Raw genomic sequence first — 20,944 nt, 5'->3', positions numbered from 1 at the left:
TTCTTGAATTTTGTGCATTTTTCCAAGAGAAAACATTTGGTGCTGAACTTTTTTTAATGCCAAAATTTTAAGCAAAAAATTTTAAGGAGATTGCACTTTAACTTTTTAAATTTTTAATTTACAGAAACGGTTATTAAAAGAGAGGCAAAAGCTGCTTGAAAAAATAGAAGAAAAACAGAAGGAATTGGCAGAAACAGAACCAAAATTCAACAGTGTAAAAGAAAAAGAAGAGAGAGGAATTGCAAGGTCTGAAAATTTTCACCAACAGTTTAACTTTCTACAAAATTTCTTCTTAGCCACTTTGCATAACATTTAGGAAGGTACTATTAGATAGTAATTAAGGGCAAAAATTAAATGCTAACTTTAAAGTGTTAATAGCCAGTGTTAGTAACTCAGACCCTATGAGGTTAGCATTGTTCCCACTGTATTTATTGTTTTTTAAAGATTTGTTTATTGGAAAGTCAGATTTACAAAGAGAAGGATCTCCCATCTGCTGGTTCACTCTCCACATGGCCACAACAGCTAGAGCTGAGCTGACCTGGCCAGGAGCTTCTTCCGGGTCTCCCATGCAGGTGCAGGGTCTCAAGGCTTCGGGCCATTCTCGACTGTTATCCCAGGCCACAAGCAGGGACCTGGATGGGAAGTGGAGCAGCCAGGACATGAACTGGTGCCTATATGGGATCCCGGGCACATGGAAGGCAAGGACTTAAGCCACAAAGCTACCTCACCGGGTCCTGTTAACATTTTAGATGTGATGAAGTTGAGGCCTAAGTAACTTGCTGAAGATTATAGAACTAAGTGTTGGGCTTTTTAACCTGTGTCGTTACATTTGGTATCTGTACATTTCGTTTGGCAATTTAACTTTATTTTTTCACTGAATGGTGTTCTCACATTGGATGTTGTAGTTTACACCACTTGAATTTGTATTTGTTTTAGTGAATTGCCTTGTACATCTTATCCACTTTGTTATTGGATTTTTTTTCTTTTTCATAAGGATCTTTTATGTCATTGGGACATTACTGTTCTTTGTTATGAATATTTTCTCATCTTCCTCTTGCTTTTCACCCTTTAAGAGATCTTATTGTAAAGAGTTGACTATGTTAAATACTCTTGGAGCATTCTTGCAAGTTCTTGAGATGAAGTACCAGAATCATGCAGCATTGCTACCTGGGTGTTTGTCACATGCCTTGTCTCTTGTTGGAGTAACTGATTTCACCTCCCAGTTGCATTAGTCCAGCTCCTTGCTGGTGTGCATCCTAGGAGGCAGTGGATAACTGCTGTGCCGTTGGGTTCCTTGTACTCATTTGGGAGAACTGGATTGGATTCCTGGTGTCTGGCTCTGGCCTGGTCTAATGCCAGCTGTTACAGGCCTTTGGGGAGTGAACCAAAGAATGAAAGATCTCTGTCTCTACAAGAAGCGCAGTCCCCCACAACCTGCCTTTCAAATAGATAAAAGAAAATTTGACTTATGGAGATCTGGAGTTGACAGTGTCTAGTCTAAAATCCTTATGGTACGGGTTATTCTACTTGCCTTTAATTGTGATTTCAAAATAAATGTATAGAGCTAGCTAATTCAGAGAGCCCTTCTGTTTGGCAGTTGCTTTTTATGCTTAATTTCTTGTTTTGTTTTGGTTTTTAAGGATTGCACTTTGTTGAGTAAGATTTATTTATTTCTCTGAAAGGTTCAGTTACAGATACAGGAAGAGACAAAGAATATATCTGCTGGTTGATTCCTCAAATGACAGTAACCGTCAGGGTTGGGCTGATTTCAGTAGCCAAGAACTCCATAAAGTCTTCTGTATGGGTGGAAAAGCCACAAATTTGGTCTATCTACCCATCTTCCACTGCTGCATTAATAGGGAGTTGGATTGGAAATGAAGCAACCAGCATGGAAACTCATAGAATGTCAGCATGCAGGTGGTAGCTTCATGTGCAGTGCCACAGTGCAAGCCTTTAATTTTTAAATTTAATTGGGCCCGGTGCGGTGGCCTAGTGGCTAAAGTCCTCGCCTTGAACACGCCAGGATCCCATATGGGTGTTGGTTCTGATCCCGGCAGCTCCACTTCCCATCCAGCTCCCTGCTTGTGGCCTGGGAAAGCAGTCGAGGATGACCCAGAGCATTAGGATCCTGCACCCGTGTGGGAGACCTGGAGGAAGTTCCTGGCTCCTGGCTTCGAATTGGCACAGCACTAGCCGTTGTGCTCACTTGGGGAGTGAATCATTGGACGGAAGATCTTCCTCTCTCTCTCTTCCTCTCTGTATATCTGACTTTGTAATAAAAATGAATCTTTTAAAAAAATAAATTTAATTTACTTATTTGAAAGGCAGGAATGATGGAGGGAAGCAAGGAGAGAAGGCAAGAGAGAGATATTGTGCATTCAGTGGTTTATTCCCCATATGGTCGTGGTGTCATGCTATCCACGGTCACTCATGAACACCATCTAGGTTGGTGTGGAGTAGCTGGTATGTGAACCAGCACTCTGATAGGAGATGCCTTTGCAAGCACATTTGTGCACAGTGCCTCCCTCCAGCTAATTGCCTTTTAAAAGTAATATTTTGGAAAATGGATTATTTGTGCACATTAATGTTATGATTGCAGTTGAACTTGGTTTTCCTGTTCTCCTTTTCAACTCATTCTCTTCTGTTTTGTGTAGATTGGCTCAAGCTACCCAGGAGAGGACGGATCTTTATGCCAAGCAGGGTCGAGGAAGCCAGTTTACATCGAAAGAAGAAAGGGATAAATGGATTAAAAAGGAACTCAAGTCTTTAGACCAGGCTATTAATGACAAGAAAAGACAGATTGCTGCTATACACAAAGATTTGGAAGACACTGAGGCAAATAAAGAGAAAAATCTGGAACAGTATAACGTAAGAACTTTCATAGGTGCCTTATGAAAACCACTCAAAAGAAATAAACTTACATGATTTGTTTTAAACATGCCACTCTTAAGCATATGCCTGTGTACGTATAAAAGACAGTAGAAAAGATCAGGGCTGGCCCTCTGGGTGAGGCTGCTGCCTGCAGTGCCAGCATCCCTTATAGGTGCCATTTTGAGTCTCAGCTGCTCCACTTCCTTCTCTTAGTTTTTTTTTTTTAAGTTCTTTATTTATTTTTATTGGAAAGTCAGATATACAGAGAGAAGGAGAGATAGAGAGCAAGATCTTCATCTGCTGATTCACTCCACAAGTGGCCACCACAGCTGGAGCTGCACCAATCCAAAGCTAAGAGCCAGGAACTTCTGGGTTTTCCATGTGGGTGCAGGATCCTAAGACATTGGACTGTCCTCAACTGCTTTCCCAGGCCACAAGGAGGATGCTGGGTGGAAAGTGGGGCTGCTGGGATTAGAACTGGTGATGAGATCCTGGTGCATTCAAGGCAAGGACTTTAGCCACCAGGCTACCACACCGAGTCCTGGCTGTTCCACTTCTAATCCGGTTCCCTGCTAATGCTCGTGGAAAGGCAGCAATGGCCCTGCTCCATGAGTGCCAGGAAGAAGCTCCTGGCTTTGTCCTGGTTTAGCTCTAGCTGTTGGAGACATGTATAAGATTATTTCAAATAAATAAAATAAATCCCCCCCAAAAGAAATTTAAAATGCCATCAAAATATAATGTACAGTGGGCTTCCATTCACTTGTTCACTCCCTAGATGTCCACAGTGGCCAGCACTGTGCCAGGCTAAAACCAGGAGCTTCATCTGCTTCCACATGGGTGAAAGAGAAGGCCACCAGCAGCTGGGACACAAATGAGTGCCTTTATAGGATTCCGATGTTGCTACCACTTTGCCATAATACTGGCATTGTCCATTTCAATGAGTATGTGTTTCGAGTATATTTTCAAATGTAATTTTATGAATTGATAACATGATCTACTCTGTAATCTGTTAATTTTTAAAATATACACATGAAAACAACTTTTAATTTTTTGATTTTCTAGTTTTGCATAACTAATTTATGTATAATTGAGTATAAAATGTACATTTTCTAGTCTAAACTTTTTAGTATGTTTTACTCTAACTGCATTAAATTTTGTTGATATAAAATCCCCATAAATAGTTTGAATTATGCCCTTCCTCGTCCTTGTCTTACCACCTGTGCTTTAACAGAGATTTTAACTGAATAAAAGATGGTAAGAATAATGCCCCATTGAGTGGACAGAATAATATTATAAAGAGGGGCTACACCACAGTGTCAGCCCCAGTATGTTGGACTTAAAGATCAGGGTGATGTTCTGAGTATATACTGTATAGACTCCTTAAAGAAAGATACCTTACCTTCCTACATGTTTTGCTGTTACTCTTTTCTGGCTTATTGTTCTTGATTGTGTCCTAGCACAGCAGGGGAGGCGGTTTGAAATATTCACTGCACTGTTTTAAAACTCAGGAATGGATGTTACAGTATAGACAGTCAGATTTGGATCACTAATGAAGAAGTTAATTTCATTTTAGCAGTGTTTCCTAGGTGATTCACGTCACAATTTGTGTTTTCAGGTCATGTGCCCTTTTCCGTAACAACAGCTTTTAAAAATTGAAATTGGATTTTCAACAGCTTCATTGGGTATAATTGTTGTACAATAAGTCATGCATCTTTAAAGTGTATCTGAGTTTTCATACCTGTTACATAAAACCATCATCCAAATTAATGAACATGTTTTTCACTCAGAAATGCCTCCCATAGTCTTTGATAATTGTTTCACTGATTAGCTGTTGAAGTTAAGTTTGGTTTGAATTTCTGTTTCCATAGAAACTGGATCAAGATCTCAATGAGGTCAAGGCTCGAGTGGAGGAATTGGACAGGAAGTACTACGAAGTGAAAAACAAGAAGGATGAGCTGCAGAGTGAAAGAAAGTGAGTATCGTCCCAGCTGCGTCAGCCGCTACTGTTGTCGGCTCTTCAGCAAGCTTGATTCCACTGTTTCTATCTAGACTCTGTATTAGTGCATGTTATGTTTTTAGAATTAAAGGCAGTCTAATTTTTATTGATTAGCTACCTGTGGAGAGAGGAGAATGCTGAACAACAAGCACTTGCTGCTAAAAGAGAAGATCTTGAAAAGAAGCAACAACTTCTTAGAGCAGCAACAGGAAAGGTGAGAAAGTTTTCATTTATTTTTCGTTTACAGTGAATCATTGAGTCAAGAACTTAGTAGCTGCAGGTCACTCATTAGTTGCAGGTAACATGCAGGAGATTAGAGTCAAAACCAGTTACCCTGTAAGTATGAAACGATATGGATTGTTTAGGCAGCTTTAACCTACCTGTTTAGATGATTTATAAATGAAGAGCCCATGCTGTAATGCTGGTATTCTAGAAAGAGGCTGTTGTTGAGTATTTGTAAATGTTGTTTTCATATGTGAAAGAGGTGATAACAGGGGAAGATGTTTTAATTTCTGGTACAAAGAATATTCCACATATTTGGAATAAAGAATTCATTTCTTACCAGTAGGCATGATTTAATAATATTAAATTTTTTTTTTCACAATTCGTAGGCCATTTTAAATGGAATCGACAGCATAAACAAAGTACTGGACCACTTTCATAGAAAAGGAATAAATCAGCATGTTCAGAATGGCTATCATGGCATTGTAATGAACAACTTTGAATGTGAGCCAGCCTTTTACACATGTGTGGAGGTCACTGCTGGGAACAGGTGAACATTTTTGGTTGATATTCAGAGTTTTTAGGAAAAAGAAGATAAACAGTTTTTCTTTTGCAAATTCAGTAGGATATATCTTTCATTACGTTTTTGTATCCTTTGTTCCTTATTTGATTTTCTAAAGTAAATGCTAGTATATCTTGAATTATAGTATATCTTGAAGTAAATGCTAGTATATCTTGAATTATAGTAATCAGAATGGCAGTAGACATTTGGCAGAGTGATTAAGACACTGGTTGGATTGCCTGCATCTCATTTCAGAATTCCCTGGCTTGGATTCCTGCCCAGCTTTCTGCTCTGCGTGGGGACCTGGGCTGAGTTCCTGGCCCCCCGGGTGCACTCTAGACCAGCCCCAGTCATTGCAGGCATTTGAGGGATGAACCAGTGAATGAATGCTGTTTCTCCTTTCTGCCTTTCAAGAGGGAAGGCAGAGGGAGACGAAATAAATCATAACTTTTTAAGTAGGGTTTTTGTTTTGTTTTTTGTTTTTAAAGATGTATTTCTTTCCCTCTCATAGCATTTACGTTTCATTGATGCTTAAATGTTTACAATACTTTAAAGACTGACAATAAATATATGTTTTACTTTGTTTACTTGTAGGTTGTTTTATCACATTGTTGATTCCGATGAAGTCAGTACAAAGATTTTGATGGAGTTTAATAAGATGAATCTCCCTGGAGAAGTTACCTTTCTGCCTCTTAACAAGTTAGATGTCAGGGATACTGCCTATCCTGAGACCAATGTGAGTTCTTTGTGTTAAGGTCTGCCTTTCTTCAAGTTCCTGTTTGTCATATCACTTATGTAACACATGCTGGAGTTCTCTGGCTGATGAGGTAAACGTGCCTTTCTCCCCATGAAAGTTAAGTGTTAGCCTGGATTGGAGAGACAAAGGTCACAGCCAAGACATAAAGCAAATCACTATAAACTTGTAAAATATGAAAATGCCTAAACCACAGGATACTTTGTAATGTCGAGGGGTGATATAAATGAGGTTACGGAGTTCTCCGGAGAAGCTGTCATTCGAAGGATTACATACTTAAAGTGTTTTGGTAAAGTTTAGATTAATGTGAATTACATATACTGAATATACTTCTAAAATAGTGCTTAAATAGAAGATGATTAGCAAGATGGTAGACCCTGAAGGCATGTTGCTTCTGGTGCTGGTGCGTTTTAAATGGGCTAGAATTGCTCCTCAGGTGATGTGATTGCTTTGGGATATCCGACTTCATAATGGTGGTAGAAATTCCATCCTCTAAAGTTTAAGCAATTTAAGTTGGAACATTGAGAAGTTTGTGAGCTGTACAGGATCCAGTATTTTTTTTTTTTTTTGCTTTTAAATCTGTACATTCTTTTTGAAACGTTGGGAAGGAAAATTGAGTCTCACAAATATGATTATGCAAATGAACAAGTCTCAGAAGGATGACTGTAATACGGTTCCACTCATGTAAAGAAAAAAACAAGCATAGAGCCAGAGAGAGGTGCATGGAGGTGATTCCGGGGAGTTACTGCTGCCGGCAGCTACTCCCTGTGTGATTAGAAAGGGGGCGTAATGTGTGCTGCTGGTCTGTCTGCAGTGCTCAGGTTATTGTCCTGTGTGGTGGGGTTATTGGTACTCTCTCTTTATGCTTAACATATTTATTCCACTTACATATTTCACATTTTAATTTTCAAAAATCCTGTTCTGATTGTTAGAATAAAGAAAATCTACCTGAAAGTATATTTTCTGAGTAGTTTAGACATATAATATGTAAGATTAGAATATTTTAAGAAAATATTATTAGATTACACAGGCCTTTTGTGTGACAGAGAATATCCTACTGTATTAAAACGAAAAAATGAGTGCAGGTTCCAGCCCTGGCCGTTCAACTTCCAATCCGGCTCTGCTTTTGGAGCTTGGAAAACAGCAGAAGATAGCCTAAGTCCTTGGACCCCTGTCACGTAAATGCCCGCTAGCTTCAGCTCGTCTAACCCTGGCTGGTGGCAGCTGTGTAGGGAGTGCACTAATAGGTCTCTCCCTCCTCTCTGTGTGTGTATGGCAGACTCAGAGTACCCGTACACCGATTCACTCCTCAGATGTCATAGCAGCTTAGCTTGGGCTAGGGCTGGAGCCAGGACCTAAATCCAGGTCTCCCACATGGGTCACGGGTGGCGGGAACCCAGTTACTTGAGCCTTGCCTGTTGGCTCCTGGGGTCTACATTAGCGGGAAGCTGGAGTCACGGGCAGAGCTAGAAATCAAACCCATGTATCATTCTGGGGCTGTGGGTGCCTAACTTCTAGGCCAACCTACATACAGAAACATATTTAGTCTCCTCATACATGAACTTGCTTAGTTTTTGCAGTTTAGTAAGAAAGGTCCTGTTATTGTCACAGTTTTGTAAATAAAGGAACATAGAGAATCAAGTAACTTGTCTGAAGCATGTGTGTGGTGGAACCAGGATTTGCACTTGGACAGTCTGACCTCCTAGTGACTGCTCATTAGCACTGTTGTGTGCTTTTGAAAACTTTTGAGTGTAAGAGCAGAATTTCCAGAATAATACAACAAAAAGTTTTTTTTATCTTCTTCAGTATAAAAACTATTAGTTTTGAGATGCAAGAATATATTTGTATTTCTTAAATAGAAGTGTTTGTAATTCTCTAGACAGTGTCTAATCAACCATGTTGTGATGTTTTTTAGGATGCTATTCCTATGATCAGTAAGCTGAGGTACAACCCTAGGTTTGATAAAGCTTTCAAACATGTGTTTGGAAAGACACTAATCTGTCGTAGCATGGAAGTTTCAACTCAGCTGGCCCGTGCTTTTACTATGGACTGCATAACCTTGGAAGGTTTGTGCTAATCATTCTTACCTTTGAATGAACACTGATAACATAGGCTGTAGAGTAATATGCCTCTTGATCTGTATACATGTCTGCTGAGTGTCTTATATAGTAAATCGGAGACCTATTTTTAAGACTGTTTGAAGTTTCATATCCAATTAAATAGTTTATCATTCAGTTGGGTTCAAATGTGGTCTACCTTTTTTTTTTTTATCTTCAGCTGGTGTTTCTTAGATAAAATCATGTATAAATCAAGTTCTTGACTTTTTTCATTGTGGACTGCTTTGCTGCTTGAAGTCTGATTGCTTTCTTAGAATTTTTAAATACATGAAATAAATATGTGGGCCACAAGGAAGCTGTTGGCATAGTTACCGCAGAATTTGCTAAATTATGGCTTAGTAGCTTTAATGTATTCAAGACCAACATACAGCAGTCGGCATAACAAACTGCCATAATTTTAAGATCTGTAACAAATGTGATGTGATGAGAAATAGCAGTTAATTCTTTTGGCAACGAAGTCACAAGTGCTAAAATACTATTGTGCTTTTATTTATTATGGAAGGAAATATCAAATTTTGAGATTAGTAAAAATAAAGATGTAAATTTTATCTGCAAAGTCCAGATTAAGTTCTAGTTTATAGCTTCACCTGCTCTCAATTCTTTTTTTCCTTTTTTTTTTTTTTTAATTGTATAGAAAGAAGGTAACATTCCCTTCAAGCTGCATAGTATGTATCTCCCTTATCGCAAGTTGGATGGTGAGTCATGTCCTGGATGCTCCACTTCTGATCCAACTTCTGCTAATGCCCCTGAGGAAGGCAGTGGGAGATGGCCCAAGTGCTTGAGTCCCTGCCACATGTGTGGGAGATCAAGATGGGTTCCTGCTTTCCAGCTGTGACCTGGTCCAGACCTGGCTGTTGTGGCCTTTGAGGGAGTGAACCAGCAGATGGAAGATTTCTCTGTCTGCCTTTCAAATAAATAAGCATGTCGTTATAGTGATTTTTAAAAAAATTTTTTTTATTTGAGAGACAGAAAAAAATCTCATCGCTTGGTTCGTTACTCAAATGCCTGCAGTGTCCCCTATCCGGGCCACAGACTGAAGCCATATAGGTCTCCCCTGTAGATGTCTGGAGCCTAGTTACTTGAGTCATCACAGCTACCCTCCAGCATCTGTGTTAGCAGGAAGCTGGACTCGAGGTGGCACTGGGTACCAAAAACCTGTGCCCTCAGAGGTTTGAAGGTAAGCATTTAGCACCTGTCCCCCAGGGACATTTTAAATTTCCTTTGTGGACCTCTGCCTGTATTGTTTTATCCTGGAGATTTTGAAGATAATTCTTAAATTTTGTCATTGCTTGTACATTAATTTGTTTTTATTCATCTGTAAGGAATGACCGCTTCCTTTCATTTTTCAAAGATATTTTGCATCATGTGATTCATGGTTCTGTTTCTTGAATGTGTTAATATATTGCCATTGTTTTTATACTTGGATTTCCTTGATATTGCCAGCCCCCCGGGGAACTGTAAGTGCGGTCCTGTATCCTGCTGATTTTTCTTCTTTGCTTTCTGGCTGGTGTTTGGGCTTGTTGGAAGACATGTTTTTTTTCTTCAACTTTTTTTTTTTTTTTTTTTAAGATTTATCTATTTTTATTGGAAAGGTAGGGTTTTTGGTTTTTCTTGTTTTGGGGGGTTTGGTTTTTTTTTGTTGTTTGTTTGTTTGTTTGAAAGCTAGATTTTTGCAAAGGGAAAGTGAAAGAGGAAGATCTTCCACCTGCTGTTTCATTCCTCAAATGGCGACAACAGCCCAGTCAATCTGAAGCCTGGAACCAGGAACCTGCTCCGGATCTCCCATGTGGTGTAGGGTCTCAAGGCTTTGGGTCATCCTCAGCTGCTTTCCCAGGCCACGGAATGGGAGCTGAATGGGAAGTGGAGCAGCTGGGACACAAATTTTGGGATGCTGGTGCTTGCAGGTAGATGATTGATTAGGCAGTTGAGCCACCTTGCAGACATCTAAGGCACAGTTTTTAAAGTTGTAAAGTAAAATTCCATTGAGTAACTTGAATTCTTTACATTTTACCATGTGATAAATCCTTTAGAAAATTTTTTAAAAATTATGCCAGTTTCTTATTCAGAGTTAATATTTATCTTATATTTTGTTTGTAGGTGACCAAGTCAGTCATCGGGGTGCTCTAACTGGAGGGTATTATGACACAAGAAAATCTCGACTTGAATTACAGAAAGACGTTAGAAAGGCAGAGGAGGAGTTGGGTGAGCTTGAAGCAAAGCTCAATGAAAATCTGCGCAGAAATATTGAAAGTATCTTTTCATTTTGTGCTTGATGGAGGCTGTGGGAAAGAATTTTATTTTTCTTTTGCAGTATGTCATCTTTGCATATTTGGTGTGTTTTTCATATATACAATAAGGGAAAATTCCATGTATTTCACTTTGGCTTTTATTTAAACATAGGAATAACTATGTTTGTTTTAATTGCTGAAGACTAAGGGGGGGGACTGGAAAATATATAAATATTGATTCTTTGCTTAACTTTTTTTGAAGGGCCGATTTATGAAATAGGGACAGAGAAAACAGTCTTCCGTCTGTTAGTTCACTCCAGTGGCCAGAGAAGCCAGGAACTTCTGGTCTCCCATGTGGGTACAGAGACCCAAGGATTTGGGCCATCCTCTGCTGCTTTCCCAGGTCCTAAGCTGTGAGCAGCATTGGAAGTGGAACAGTTGAGACAAGAGCCAGCACCCACTTGCAGGTAGAGGATTAGCCACTGTGCCATTCTGTCCTTAACTGTTACAAGTAACTAATACCAGTGAGTATGCTTTAGGGAGAAAGGAACCTGACAAACACTAAAAGTTAAGGTTGTCAAGCAGAGGGGAACAAGGAAGGGGGCCGGTTAGTGAATTGTGGAAGGGAAAGTTGGCTAGTGTTTTAAGGAAGAGGGTAGGCGACATCAGTAATGCCATATACTGCACAGAAGTCAAGTTCTTGAGAATTGAAAAGTATCCGTTGGATTAGAGTTGAAAAGTGTCCATTTATTCTGAGGTAATTTAGTGTGGATTTGGTATTAACAGGATTTACTCTCAGATATCCAGCTCTGTGTAACTGTAGTAAGAATTTCAGATCTTTCAAATAAAAATGATACATAAAGAGTGACTTGTTCAGCTCACAACTGACATAGTTGTACATTTAATTTGAAAGGCAGTATGGAAGAAAAAGTAGTATTTCTTCTGCTGGTTCACTATTTGCTTACAACGTCAGGGGCTGGGCCAGGTCGGAGCTGTGAGATCTCCCTGTGGGTGGCAGACACCCAGCTACTCGAACCATCTTCTGTCATCTTGGGCAATTAGCGGGAGGCTAGATCTGAGGAGGAGTAGCTAGGACTTGAACCTGTGTTCCAATGTGGGATCCAGGTATTTTACCTACTGTGTCTTGATGCCTGAATTTGTATCTTCTTAAAAATCACAAGATAGTTTGGTATTGAAAGTGCTTTATATGTGTTTAGCATTTTGTCACACATTATTTTTTTAATTAATTAATTTATTTTATTAATTGCATTGCATTATGTGACACAGCGTAATGGGCACTGGGATTCCCCCCACCTCTCCCCATGGTGGATTTCTCCACCTTGCTGCGTTACCACAGTTCAAATTCAGTTGTGGTTCTTTAATTGGAAGTATTTACCGAGCATAAAGTCCAGTGTCTTATTATCTTAGTGGGTTCAACGATTTCTTGGTGAGACCATCTCTGGTCTGAAGGTAAAGCCAGCAAAGTATCATCCCGTCACACAGTATTAAACATAGAAGATGAGATTACAGGATTGAGAGTGAAGCTAATTTTTATATTATTAAGTGAGATAGATGTAGCCTTTTTTTAAGGCCGTAAGAAAAAGGAGAAAAAGGAATCGGCATCTTAGCTGTGACTTCACAGGGGTCCACATATCACACTGTGAGGGCTCCTAAGTTTGGTAAAGGAAGTATGAAGAAAGAGGTGAGTGTTGTGATACCTGGGTGAAGCTGATGCTTAGAAGGCAGCCATCCCATGTCGGAGTGCTGGTTCAAGTCCAGGCGGGTCAGCTTCTGGTCTAGCTCTGTGTTGATGTATTTTGGACGGAGGACAGATGCTGTTCCAGGTGATTGGCTCCCAGCCCCACAGGGGAAGCCCAGATGAGTTTGTGCTTCCTGCTTCAACCTGACGGGGCCCTGGTTGTTGGAGCCATTTCAGCAGTGAATTCACGAATTAAATCTCTCAATCTCATTTGCTCTTTCTCACAGTTAATCTCCCTTTCAAATGTTTTTCTTCATAAATGAGAAAAAAATGTGACTGCATTTGACAGTTGAGCTAGGTATGAATTATCCTTCCACAATGGGCTGCACCTTCATAACTTCCTGAAATACTCCTCAGTGTTGGATGATAAGATACTTAAAAAAATATGATATTGTTAGATTTCAATGAGCTTCCTTTAGGAATTTACAAGACAGAGAGTCTGCAAATAATACAATGTTATGTTATATACTCTCTCTATATATTTATGTGTGTGCGTGTATAATACAGTATAGTATGCATGTTATGTTTTCTATAATTTAATATGGTTAACGTTAGTAATTAGTTTTACATTATTGTCCATGGATTTGAGTAAATAGCCACCGTTTAGAGGTAAAGAAAGGAGGGTGTGCGTGATACTGAGTTTTTAAAAACTAATGAGAATTTAGAATTTAATGAAGTGTTTCTATCCTGGAGAGGATTTTCCTTAGCCTTGTATAGGAATTAATAATGACATTGATCAGTTGATGAACCAAATGCAGCAGATAGAAACCCAGCAAAGGAAATTTAAAGCATCCAGAGACAGCATATTATCAGAAATGAAGATGCTGAAAGAGAAGAGGCAGCAGTCGGAGAAGACCTTTATGCCTAAGGTTCGTAAGTACATCTTCTGTTACAGGTGGGGGGTCATCATTGGATAGGTTGTCCTTATACATTTGAATACTGTTATGCGTTCTAATACTAACACCACTGAGTACCCAGAGACTTTGGTTGCAAGTTGCATTTAAATTCTTCACCTTCATTGGATAATAAGTTTTTGTTTAATCTTTTCAGTAACTGTTTTGTCTGGAAAAACTATAGAATAGTATTTTGTCAAGAGTAATTAAAATATATAGAAAGTAAGCTATATTGTAGGAGTTATTTTACATATATTACTGTCTCATAGACTTGAGCAGTTTTTATAAAAACTAGTGTATCAGTAGTAAAGAGGCGAGTTTAGTGCCTATAATCGTACCGTCCCAACATATCTGTCAACTTCTTGTTACAGATATGCATGGTAAGTTTTGTATAATTTATTCATGCAGCATGGTATGTTTTACAATGCTTCCTACCATCACCATCCCATGCTTTTGCATCATAAGATGTTTTTGTTACTATATGGTCTTTATTTAAATTTAAAGAATATAGTTGCTTTTTCAATGAGATTGTGTCACAGTAAACCCTCATAAATTGGAATATGGTAAATAGAAAATGGATTTAATACACATGACTTACTGACAAGCATAGCAACCAACCTAGGGCAAGATTTGCTGTTGACTTAAGTTCATGTGGTTGTTCAATGTCAGGTACACTTAGGTTGTTGATCAGTGTTACAGTAGTGATACAGTGACTAATGCTCCTGTTGACTGGACTGTCATACAGCAACGTAGCTTACAGAGTCTGGAGGCGAGTTTGCATGCGATGGAGTCCACCAGAGAGTCACTGAAAGCAGAGCTGGGAACAGATTTGCTCTCTCAGCTTAGTCTGGAAGATCAGAAAAGAGTGGATGCACTCAATGATGAAATTCGTCAACTTCAGCAGGCAAGTATGCTGGACAGAAAAGTTTCCTTTCTAATTTGTTGTGAAAAATGCCTTTCTTGCTAAATAGAGGAATGTAAAAGGAATATTGAAATAATATTTGTAAAAATGAGATTTGGAATTCCAGGACCTGCAAGAGTAAATGGGTGTTAAGAAATGTTTCTGAATTGTTCTCTTTATTAGGATTATAAAGAAAACTTTAGTTTCGTCCACCTTTTTTTTTTTTACTTTTTTTGTTTCTTCCGTCTTAATGTATGTTTACCATTAGTAACATCTGAGTCTGCTAGCCAAATATAGAAGAAAAGTAAACTTTTTTTTTTTTTTTAATTTGAAAGGCAGTTAGAGAGGGAGAAACAGAGAGGACTTCCACCTGCTGGTTCATTTCCCAAATGGCTACAATGGTGGCTGGGACAAAATCGGGAGCCAGGCGCGTCTTCCAGATCCCTCATGTGGGTGCAGAAGCCCACAGAATTGGGTCATTTCTTTAGTGCATTAGTAGCAAACTGGAATGGAAGTGGAGCAGCCCTGTGCAGGGACAGCTTAACAGTTGCACAACAATGCTGGTGCCTAAGAAAAACATTTTCAGTGCATATTTTATAGAAAGAAGCAGGCACAGAGATTAGACATTCTGCATAGCTAAGAGAAAACAGGGCTTCTCTAAAGGGAATGAAATATGAAGCTCCAGTCTGGTACTTTTGAGGACTAGTAGTAGAGAAGGCAACAGACTAATGGCGTCTCTGTGTGCATGCTCATCACATAGACAACTAATTCCCCTTTCTTAATTCTAGGAAAATAGGCAGTTGCTGAATGAAAGAATTAAATTAGAAGGCATTATTACTCGGGTAGAGACTTACCTCAATGAGAATCTGAGGAAACGCCTGGACCAAGTGGAACAGGTAAATTTTTCTTTGTCAGGGGTTCCCTTGTGACTGTCATCGTTTGAACGCATGTATGTGACTTACTCTGAAAGCCTTGGCTTTGGGGACAGAAACAAGCTGAGTGACCTGACCAAGGGTCCTGAATTGGAGTTCAGGCACTGCCACCTAGTGTGCAGTTTGGGGTAATTCATTTAATATTTCTAAGCACCTATTTAGTATAATAATAGTACCTATTTTTAGAGGTTACTGTCTTAGAAAATTCTAGGGTGCTCAGTAAATGTTTTCTCAGTAGTAATCAGATACCAAGAAATTTTCTGATAAATTTCTCACCTCTGCCACCGATACATGTGTTTTTTTAATTTTTTGACTTGAAACATAATAACTAAAGAAATTGGCAGCCTTACCGTTTTAAAGCAAGCAAAATTTGTATTATGTGAATTCATGCTAATGGTCCTAGGTCCTTTTGTGTTGTAGGAACTTAATGAACTGAGAGAGACAGAAGGGGGCACCGTCCTCACAGCCACCACATCAGAGCTTGAAGCCATCAATAAACGAGTGAAAGATACCATGGCACGCTCAGAAGGTGAGTTTCCATGTAGTAAAATGTTTTTGATTGTTTATATTTAGCTTAATTGTGTTATGAGATGGTTTTACAAAATGAAATATGAAATACCTAAACAGGCAGAAAGCATATACTTATTTGTGTTTTCTGTCATTATAAATAATTTATTGTATATGACATTTACATTGATCATAGATAATAACTTGTCTTGTTGAAACATTTGTGACATTATTATTAGAAGATGAAATATTTTTGAAGGATATAAAATATTGCATCAATAGTAAGGTTCTTGCCACTTAGTTGCTTAGAAGAAAATAACATTTTTATAAACATGGGTATTAAATAATCAAAACTACTAATGTGACCCATGTGCACTTCCTAATTTTGTCTTAAGTGGTTCAGGTATTTTCCTAGTAAAATTTAAAGAAATATTTGAGCAGAAAACCCTAAAACCTATTTACTTTGGTAAATTTGGCCAATAAAATTAAAGTTTTTGCTCAAATAACATTTTATCTGGTTTTAAACTAGATTATAGGCTGATTTTTGTTTTCTTCCCCACTGTAGATTTGGACAATTCCATTGACAAAACAGAAGCTGGAATTAAGGAACTTCAGAAGAGTATGGAACGCTGGAAAAATATGGAAAAGGAACACATGGATGCTATAAATCATGATACTAAAGAACTGGAAAAGATGACCAATCGACAAGGCATGTTGTTGAAGAAGAAAGAAGAGTGTATGAAGAAAATTCGTGAGCTTGGGTCATTGCCCCAAGAAGCGTTTGAAAAGTACCAGACACTGAGTCTCAAGCAGGTAAGTCTTGGAGGTTTTAATTTGAAAATGCATTGCAGTCTCCTTGTGTGTGAATTGACTTATACCTTTTTTCTTCTTATAGTTGTTTCGAAAACTTGAACAGTGCAACACAGAATTAAAGAAGTACAGCCATGTTAACAAAAAAGCGTTAGATCAGTTTGTAAACTTTTCTGAGCAGAAAGAAAAGTTAATAAAGCGACAAGAAGAGTTGGATAGGGGGTATAAATCGATCATGGAACTGATGAATGTACTTGAACTTCGAAAATATGAAGCCATTCAGTTAACTTTCAAACAGGTATGTTTATATTTATAGGCAAGGCACAATGACACACATCAAAGCTGTCACTCACTTTGTGAATAGTTAAAGCTTTCCCCCTGGTTGGACATGGGAGAACAATCCAACATGTGGATTGTTAACATACAATAACTTGAATGTGTCACACCGCTCTGGAGAGGATACAGTCTTTTGTTTCTGATTTTAAGATTAAAAAACCATTTCTGATTGCTTTTAAATGTCTGTCTTGCTTTTAACAGAATTTATCGTTCACTATTACAGTTGACAGTGGTGTCTGTTTTTGTTTTTTGTTCATTTGTTTTAAAGGTGTCCAAGAATTTCAGTGAAGTGTTCCAGAAGTTAGTGCCTGGCGGCAAAGCTACTTTGGTGATGAAGAAGGGAGATGTGGAAGGCAGTCAGTCTCAAGATGAAGGAGAAGGGAGTGGTGAGAGCGAGAGGGGTTCTGGGTCACAGAGCAGTGTCCCGTCAGTTGACCAGTTCACTGGAGTTGGAATCAGGGTAAAGTACCTTTACATTCTGTTTTCCTCAGAGCATTACCAAAGCAGGATTTGGTGAAGCTTTTACAAATCTAAATTGGTACATTCTTTGTAATTGAATTTGAAAAGAAAATAGTGATTTTAATACATAATCTATATTTCTTCAGGTGTCATTCACAGGAAAGCAAGGTGAAATGAGAGAAATGCAGCAGCTGTCGGGTGGGCAGAAGTCCCTGGTGGCCCTGGCTCTGATCTTCGCCATTCAGAAATGCGACCCGGCTCCCTTCTACTTGTTTGATGAGATTGACCAGGCTCTGGATGCTCAGCACAGAAAGGCAGTGTCAGGTACAGCTGGGGGTTTGCAGTTAGCAGTGAAAACTTCCCCAGGGATGGTAGCTTCCCACCTGCAGTTTGTTCTTGTTGCCTGGGATATTGCGGGCAGCTAATAGGTATCCAATAAATGATTTCTCTTTTAGCAGTATTTTAGAAGTTTAGTATTGAACTACTTAATAAAGTTCTGTTTTGTGGACCCAGCAGATGGAAGATCTTTGTCTCTCCTTCCCTCTGTAAATCTGCCATTCCAGTAAAAAAAAATAAAACTTGAAAAAAAAGTTGTTATGTGAGAAATAAATTTAATTGCTTAAATTAATTAAAACCTAATTCCATTGGATTTTTTTAATCAAAAAATCACTTTCAAGATACCAGTTTTCCTTGTTTTTTAAAGATTTATTGGTTTTTCAAAAGGCAGAGTTAGAGTTCATTCCTCCCTCCCACTGGTTAACTCCCCAAATGACCACGACAGCTAGAACTGGGCTGCTCCAAAGCCAGGAGCCAAGAGCTTCTGGATCTATCACATGGATGCGGAGGGCTGCCCTCTGCCGCTTTCCCAGGCACATGAACAGGGAGCAGAGTCTGAAGGGAAGCAACTAGGACTTGAACCTGTGCACATACGGTATGCCAGTGTTCCAGGCAGCAGCTCTACTTGCTGTGCCACAGTCCTACTTCTGAAAGTGTTGGTTCTCAAAAGAATCGGTGAGTTCCTAGGATCTTTGGTTAAGTGAATAGCAGGGGGAACATTCTTTCTTATTTGTTGTGTGAGAAAGCTATTTTGCTCTGGCCTTTCAAATAATGTTAGAAATTTCCTCTTTATACTAAATAAAACTATAACTTCCAGATAGTCGAATTAAAAAATGTCTAATTTAAGAAGCCAGGTTGGTGGTTTTATACAGAATATATAAGAAATAATCACAAGCTGTTTAAACAAGTTTAAATTTAGGTCACAGTAAATACAGGCTCTTGTTTTCAGACCCATCCCCGAAATGGCACTTACTAAATGATTCTTTTTCACAGATATGATCATGGAACTTGCTGTACATGCTCAGTTTATTACAACTACTTTTAGGCCTGAACTGCTTGAGTCAGCTGACAAATTCTATGGTGTAAAATTCAGAAATAAGGTAATTTTAGATGAAATTTAAGTTCACATTTAATTCATTATGTTGAATTCTAGCTTTTTGTTACTTTAATACTGAAAGGAGACCTCCAGTGACTTCCTTATGAAGACAAAATGTACTTCAGACATCCATGGGTTTAGCAGTAATCATTGGCAGTAATCATTGCATTGATTTTTATTTTTATTGATGCTGAAAGAGTAACCAGTGCTTCTTTAATTAATAGTTTGATTAAATCATTATTATTTTTTTAATTACAAAGAAGGAGAGGTCTCCTACCCACTGCCATTTTCCCAAATGACTAGAGCAGCGAGGGATGGGCCAGGCAGGAGCCAGGGGCTCCTCTGGTCCAGGTGTTTATGTGTAGGCTCCCAGACATCTGGACCGTCTTCTGCTGTTTTTCCCAGGTGCGTTAGTAGGGAGCTGGATTGGAAGTAGAGTAGCTGGGCCCATATGGAATGCCAGCATCCCATATGGTGACTTCACCGGCTAAGCCACAGTGCAAAGTAATGGAAACTGAACCAGAGACATAAGTACTCATCTATATATCGTTAAGATGTTAAAGTGTGAAGGTGTTTTTTTTTTTTTTTTTTTAATTAAAAAGAAATTTGTTTATTTGGGCAAGACAAGGTCCCAGTCAACTGGTTCAGCTTCCAGGTGCCTGCGGTGGCCAAGTACAGGAGCTAGGAACTCAATCCAGATCTCCCATGTAGCGATAGGAATCCAGTTACTTGAACCATCACTGCTGCCTCCGAAGGTTGGCACTGGCAGGAGGCTGAATCAGGAATTAGAGCCAAGATATCATGTCCTGGTGTGTTAACATGGGACACAGGTGTTGGAACCAGCAGGCCAAATGCCCACCTTCAATATTTCTGAAATACATTAATCAACCATCATGTAAATGAAGATATTTTTCCTCTCAATGTCTTAGAGTCATTTGAGTTGATGTGTAAAAGTTATAGATGGCAAGATATATATTTTGAAATATTACCCTCTGTGTTATATACACTGGTATTATATTTAATTTTTTTAACTTTGACTCTTTCAGGTCAGTCATATTGATGTAATCACAGCAGAGATGGCCAAAGATTTTGTAGAAGATGATACCACACATGGTTAATTGGAAAATACTGTCTCCTGTTTGGAAGTTGTGTATAGTAATGATTCTTCTACCAAGGAACTGTAAATTTAAACTAAATATTTCATCATTATTAATAGTTTTCAGTCTTAGAGCGTACATAGTCCTTTTATATTTGTCTGTGTATTTTATAAAATACTCTGTAATGTTACGTTTTTACTTATACTTTAAGAATTTTATTTGCCACACACCTTTTGTACAGTTTCCTGCTCCTATTTTAAATCTTTGAAACATGCTAAATATTCTTTCCTAATTATATTGTCAACTATGCTGCCTCTTTTTTATAGCTTCAAATAAATGATTTTATGACTAATTTAGTGTTTTACGTTGCTTTTCATTGTATTGACTAGAAAAAACTTTTCCTAAATGTCTTTATTTTGCCTAAGAGAGGGTTACTTTCATCTAAAAGAAATATAAAAATGTAGTTTTGTGTTTACTACCTTAGTGACTCTGAATTTGGGTTGCCTGCTTGAATCTGGGAAGCTTCTAAAAGGTGCTGCTGAGGCTTGCCCGATGTTCTCGAGGTCCAGTCGAGAACCCCAGGGACAGGGCTGCCAAGGCAGCTTTCCCATCATGAGTCAACGGAGGATTAGAGCCCTTGGTTTAAGATAGCAGTTCTTAAACTTTCTAATTTAACTGGACAGTTCGAATTTATGTGTTTGTGAAGATAGTTTCAAGTGAAATGAGAACGCTAATACTACAATATTGCATATACCCTGTAGTGTCCTTGTCTTCCTGGAGAAGTAGTTTTAGACTTTGAAAAGTTGGGTTTCCACTACACATTCCAGGTTTAGTCTTTCACACTTAATTATGTTTTTAGATTAAGTCTTTGAGAGTTTATTATGTTTTTAAGATGGTTTTATTGACAGATAATTTACACTATAAAATTCACCAGCCTGTACTTTTTTTTCTTTAAAGATTTTATTTCTTATTTATTTTTATTGGAAAGTCAGATTTACAGAGATACGTAAAGACAAGAGAGTAAAATCTTCCATCTGCTGGTTCACTCCCTCCCCAAGTGGCCGCAGT

General features: G+C 38.5%; 1 protein-coding gene across 2 annotated transcripts in view; it reads left to right on the top strand.

The window, feature by feature from the left end:
• SMC3 (structural maintenance of chromosomes 3) overlaps nt 1-20,228 on the top strand; it is a 37,588-nt gene extending 17,360 nt beyond the window's left edge. For both annotated transcript variants that reach the window (XM_040992127.1, XM_040992128.1), the window contains 18 exons: nt 125-246; nt 2,655-2,868; nt 4,740-4,843; nt 4,982-5,081; nt 5,479-5,639; nt 6,246-6,387; nt 8,321-8,471; nt 10,620-10,772; nt 13,227-13,378; nt 14,148-14,306; nt 15,092-15,199; nt 15,656-15,764; nt 16,308-16,555; nt 16,638-16,850; nt 17,157-17,348; nt 17,494-17,671; nt 18,677-18,783; nt 19,826-20,228. In XM_040992127.1, coding sequence (XP_040848061.1) covers nt 125-246; nt 2,655-2,868; nt 4,740-4,843; nt 4,982-5,081; nt 5,479-5,639; nt 6,246-6,387; nt 8,321-8,471; nt 10,620-10,772; nt 13,227-13,378; nt 14,148-14,306; nt 15,092-15,199; nt 15,656-15,764; nt 16,308-16,555; nt 16,638-16,850; nt 17,157-17,348; nt 17,494-17,671; nt 18,677-18,783; nt 19,826-19,897 — 2,685 coding nt within the window. In that variant the 3' untranslated portion in view covers nt 19,898-20,228. The remainder of the gene's footprint in view (nt 1-124; nt 247-2,654; nt 2,869-4,739; nt 4,844-4,981; nt 5,082-5,478; nt 5,640-6,245; nt 6,388-8,320; nt 8,472-10,619; nt 10,773-13,226; nt 13,379-14,147; nt 14,307-15,091; nt 15,200-15,655; nt 15,765-16,307; nt 16,556-16,637; nt 16,851-17,156; nt 17,349-17,493; nt 17,672-18,676; nt 18,784-19,825) is intronic.
• The last annotated feature ends 716 nt before the right edge of the window (nt 20,229-20,944 follow it).

Source organism: Ochotona curzoniae, unplaced genomic scaffold (assembly GCF_017591425.1).
Source record: "Ochotona curzoniae isolate NIBS_2020 unplaced genomic scaffold, NIBS_Ocur_1.0 contig_66, whole genome shotgun sequence".
In the NCBI taxonomy this organism is placed as follows: Eukaryota; Metazoa; Chordata; class Mammalia; order Lagomorpha; family Ochotonidae; genus Ochotona; species Ochotona curzoniae.
The sequence above is the reverse complement of the archived record's forward strand: the minus strand, read 5'-3'. Positions and strand labels throughout refer to the sequence as shown.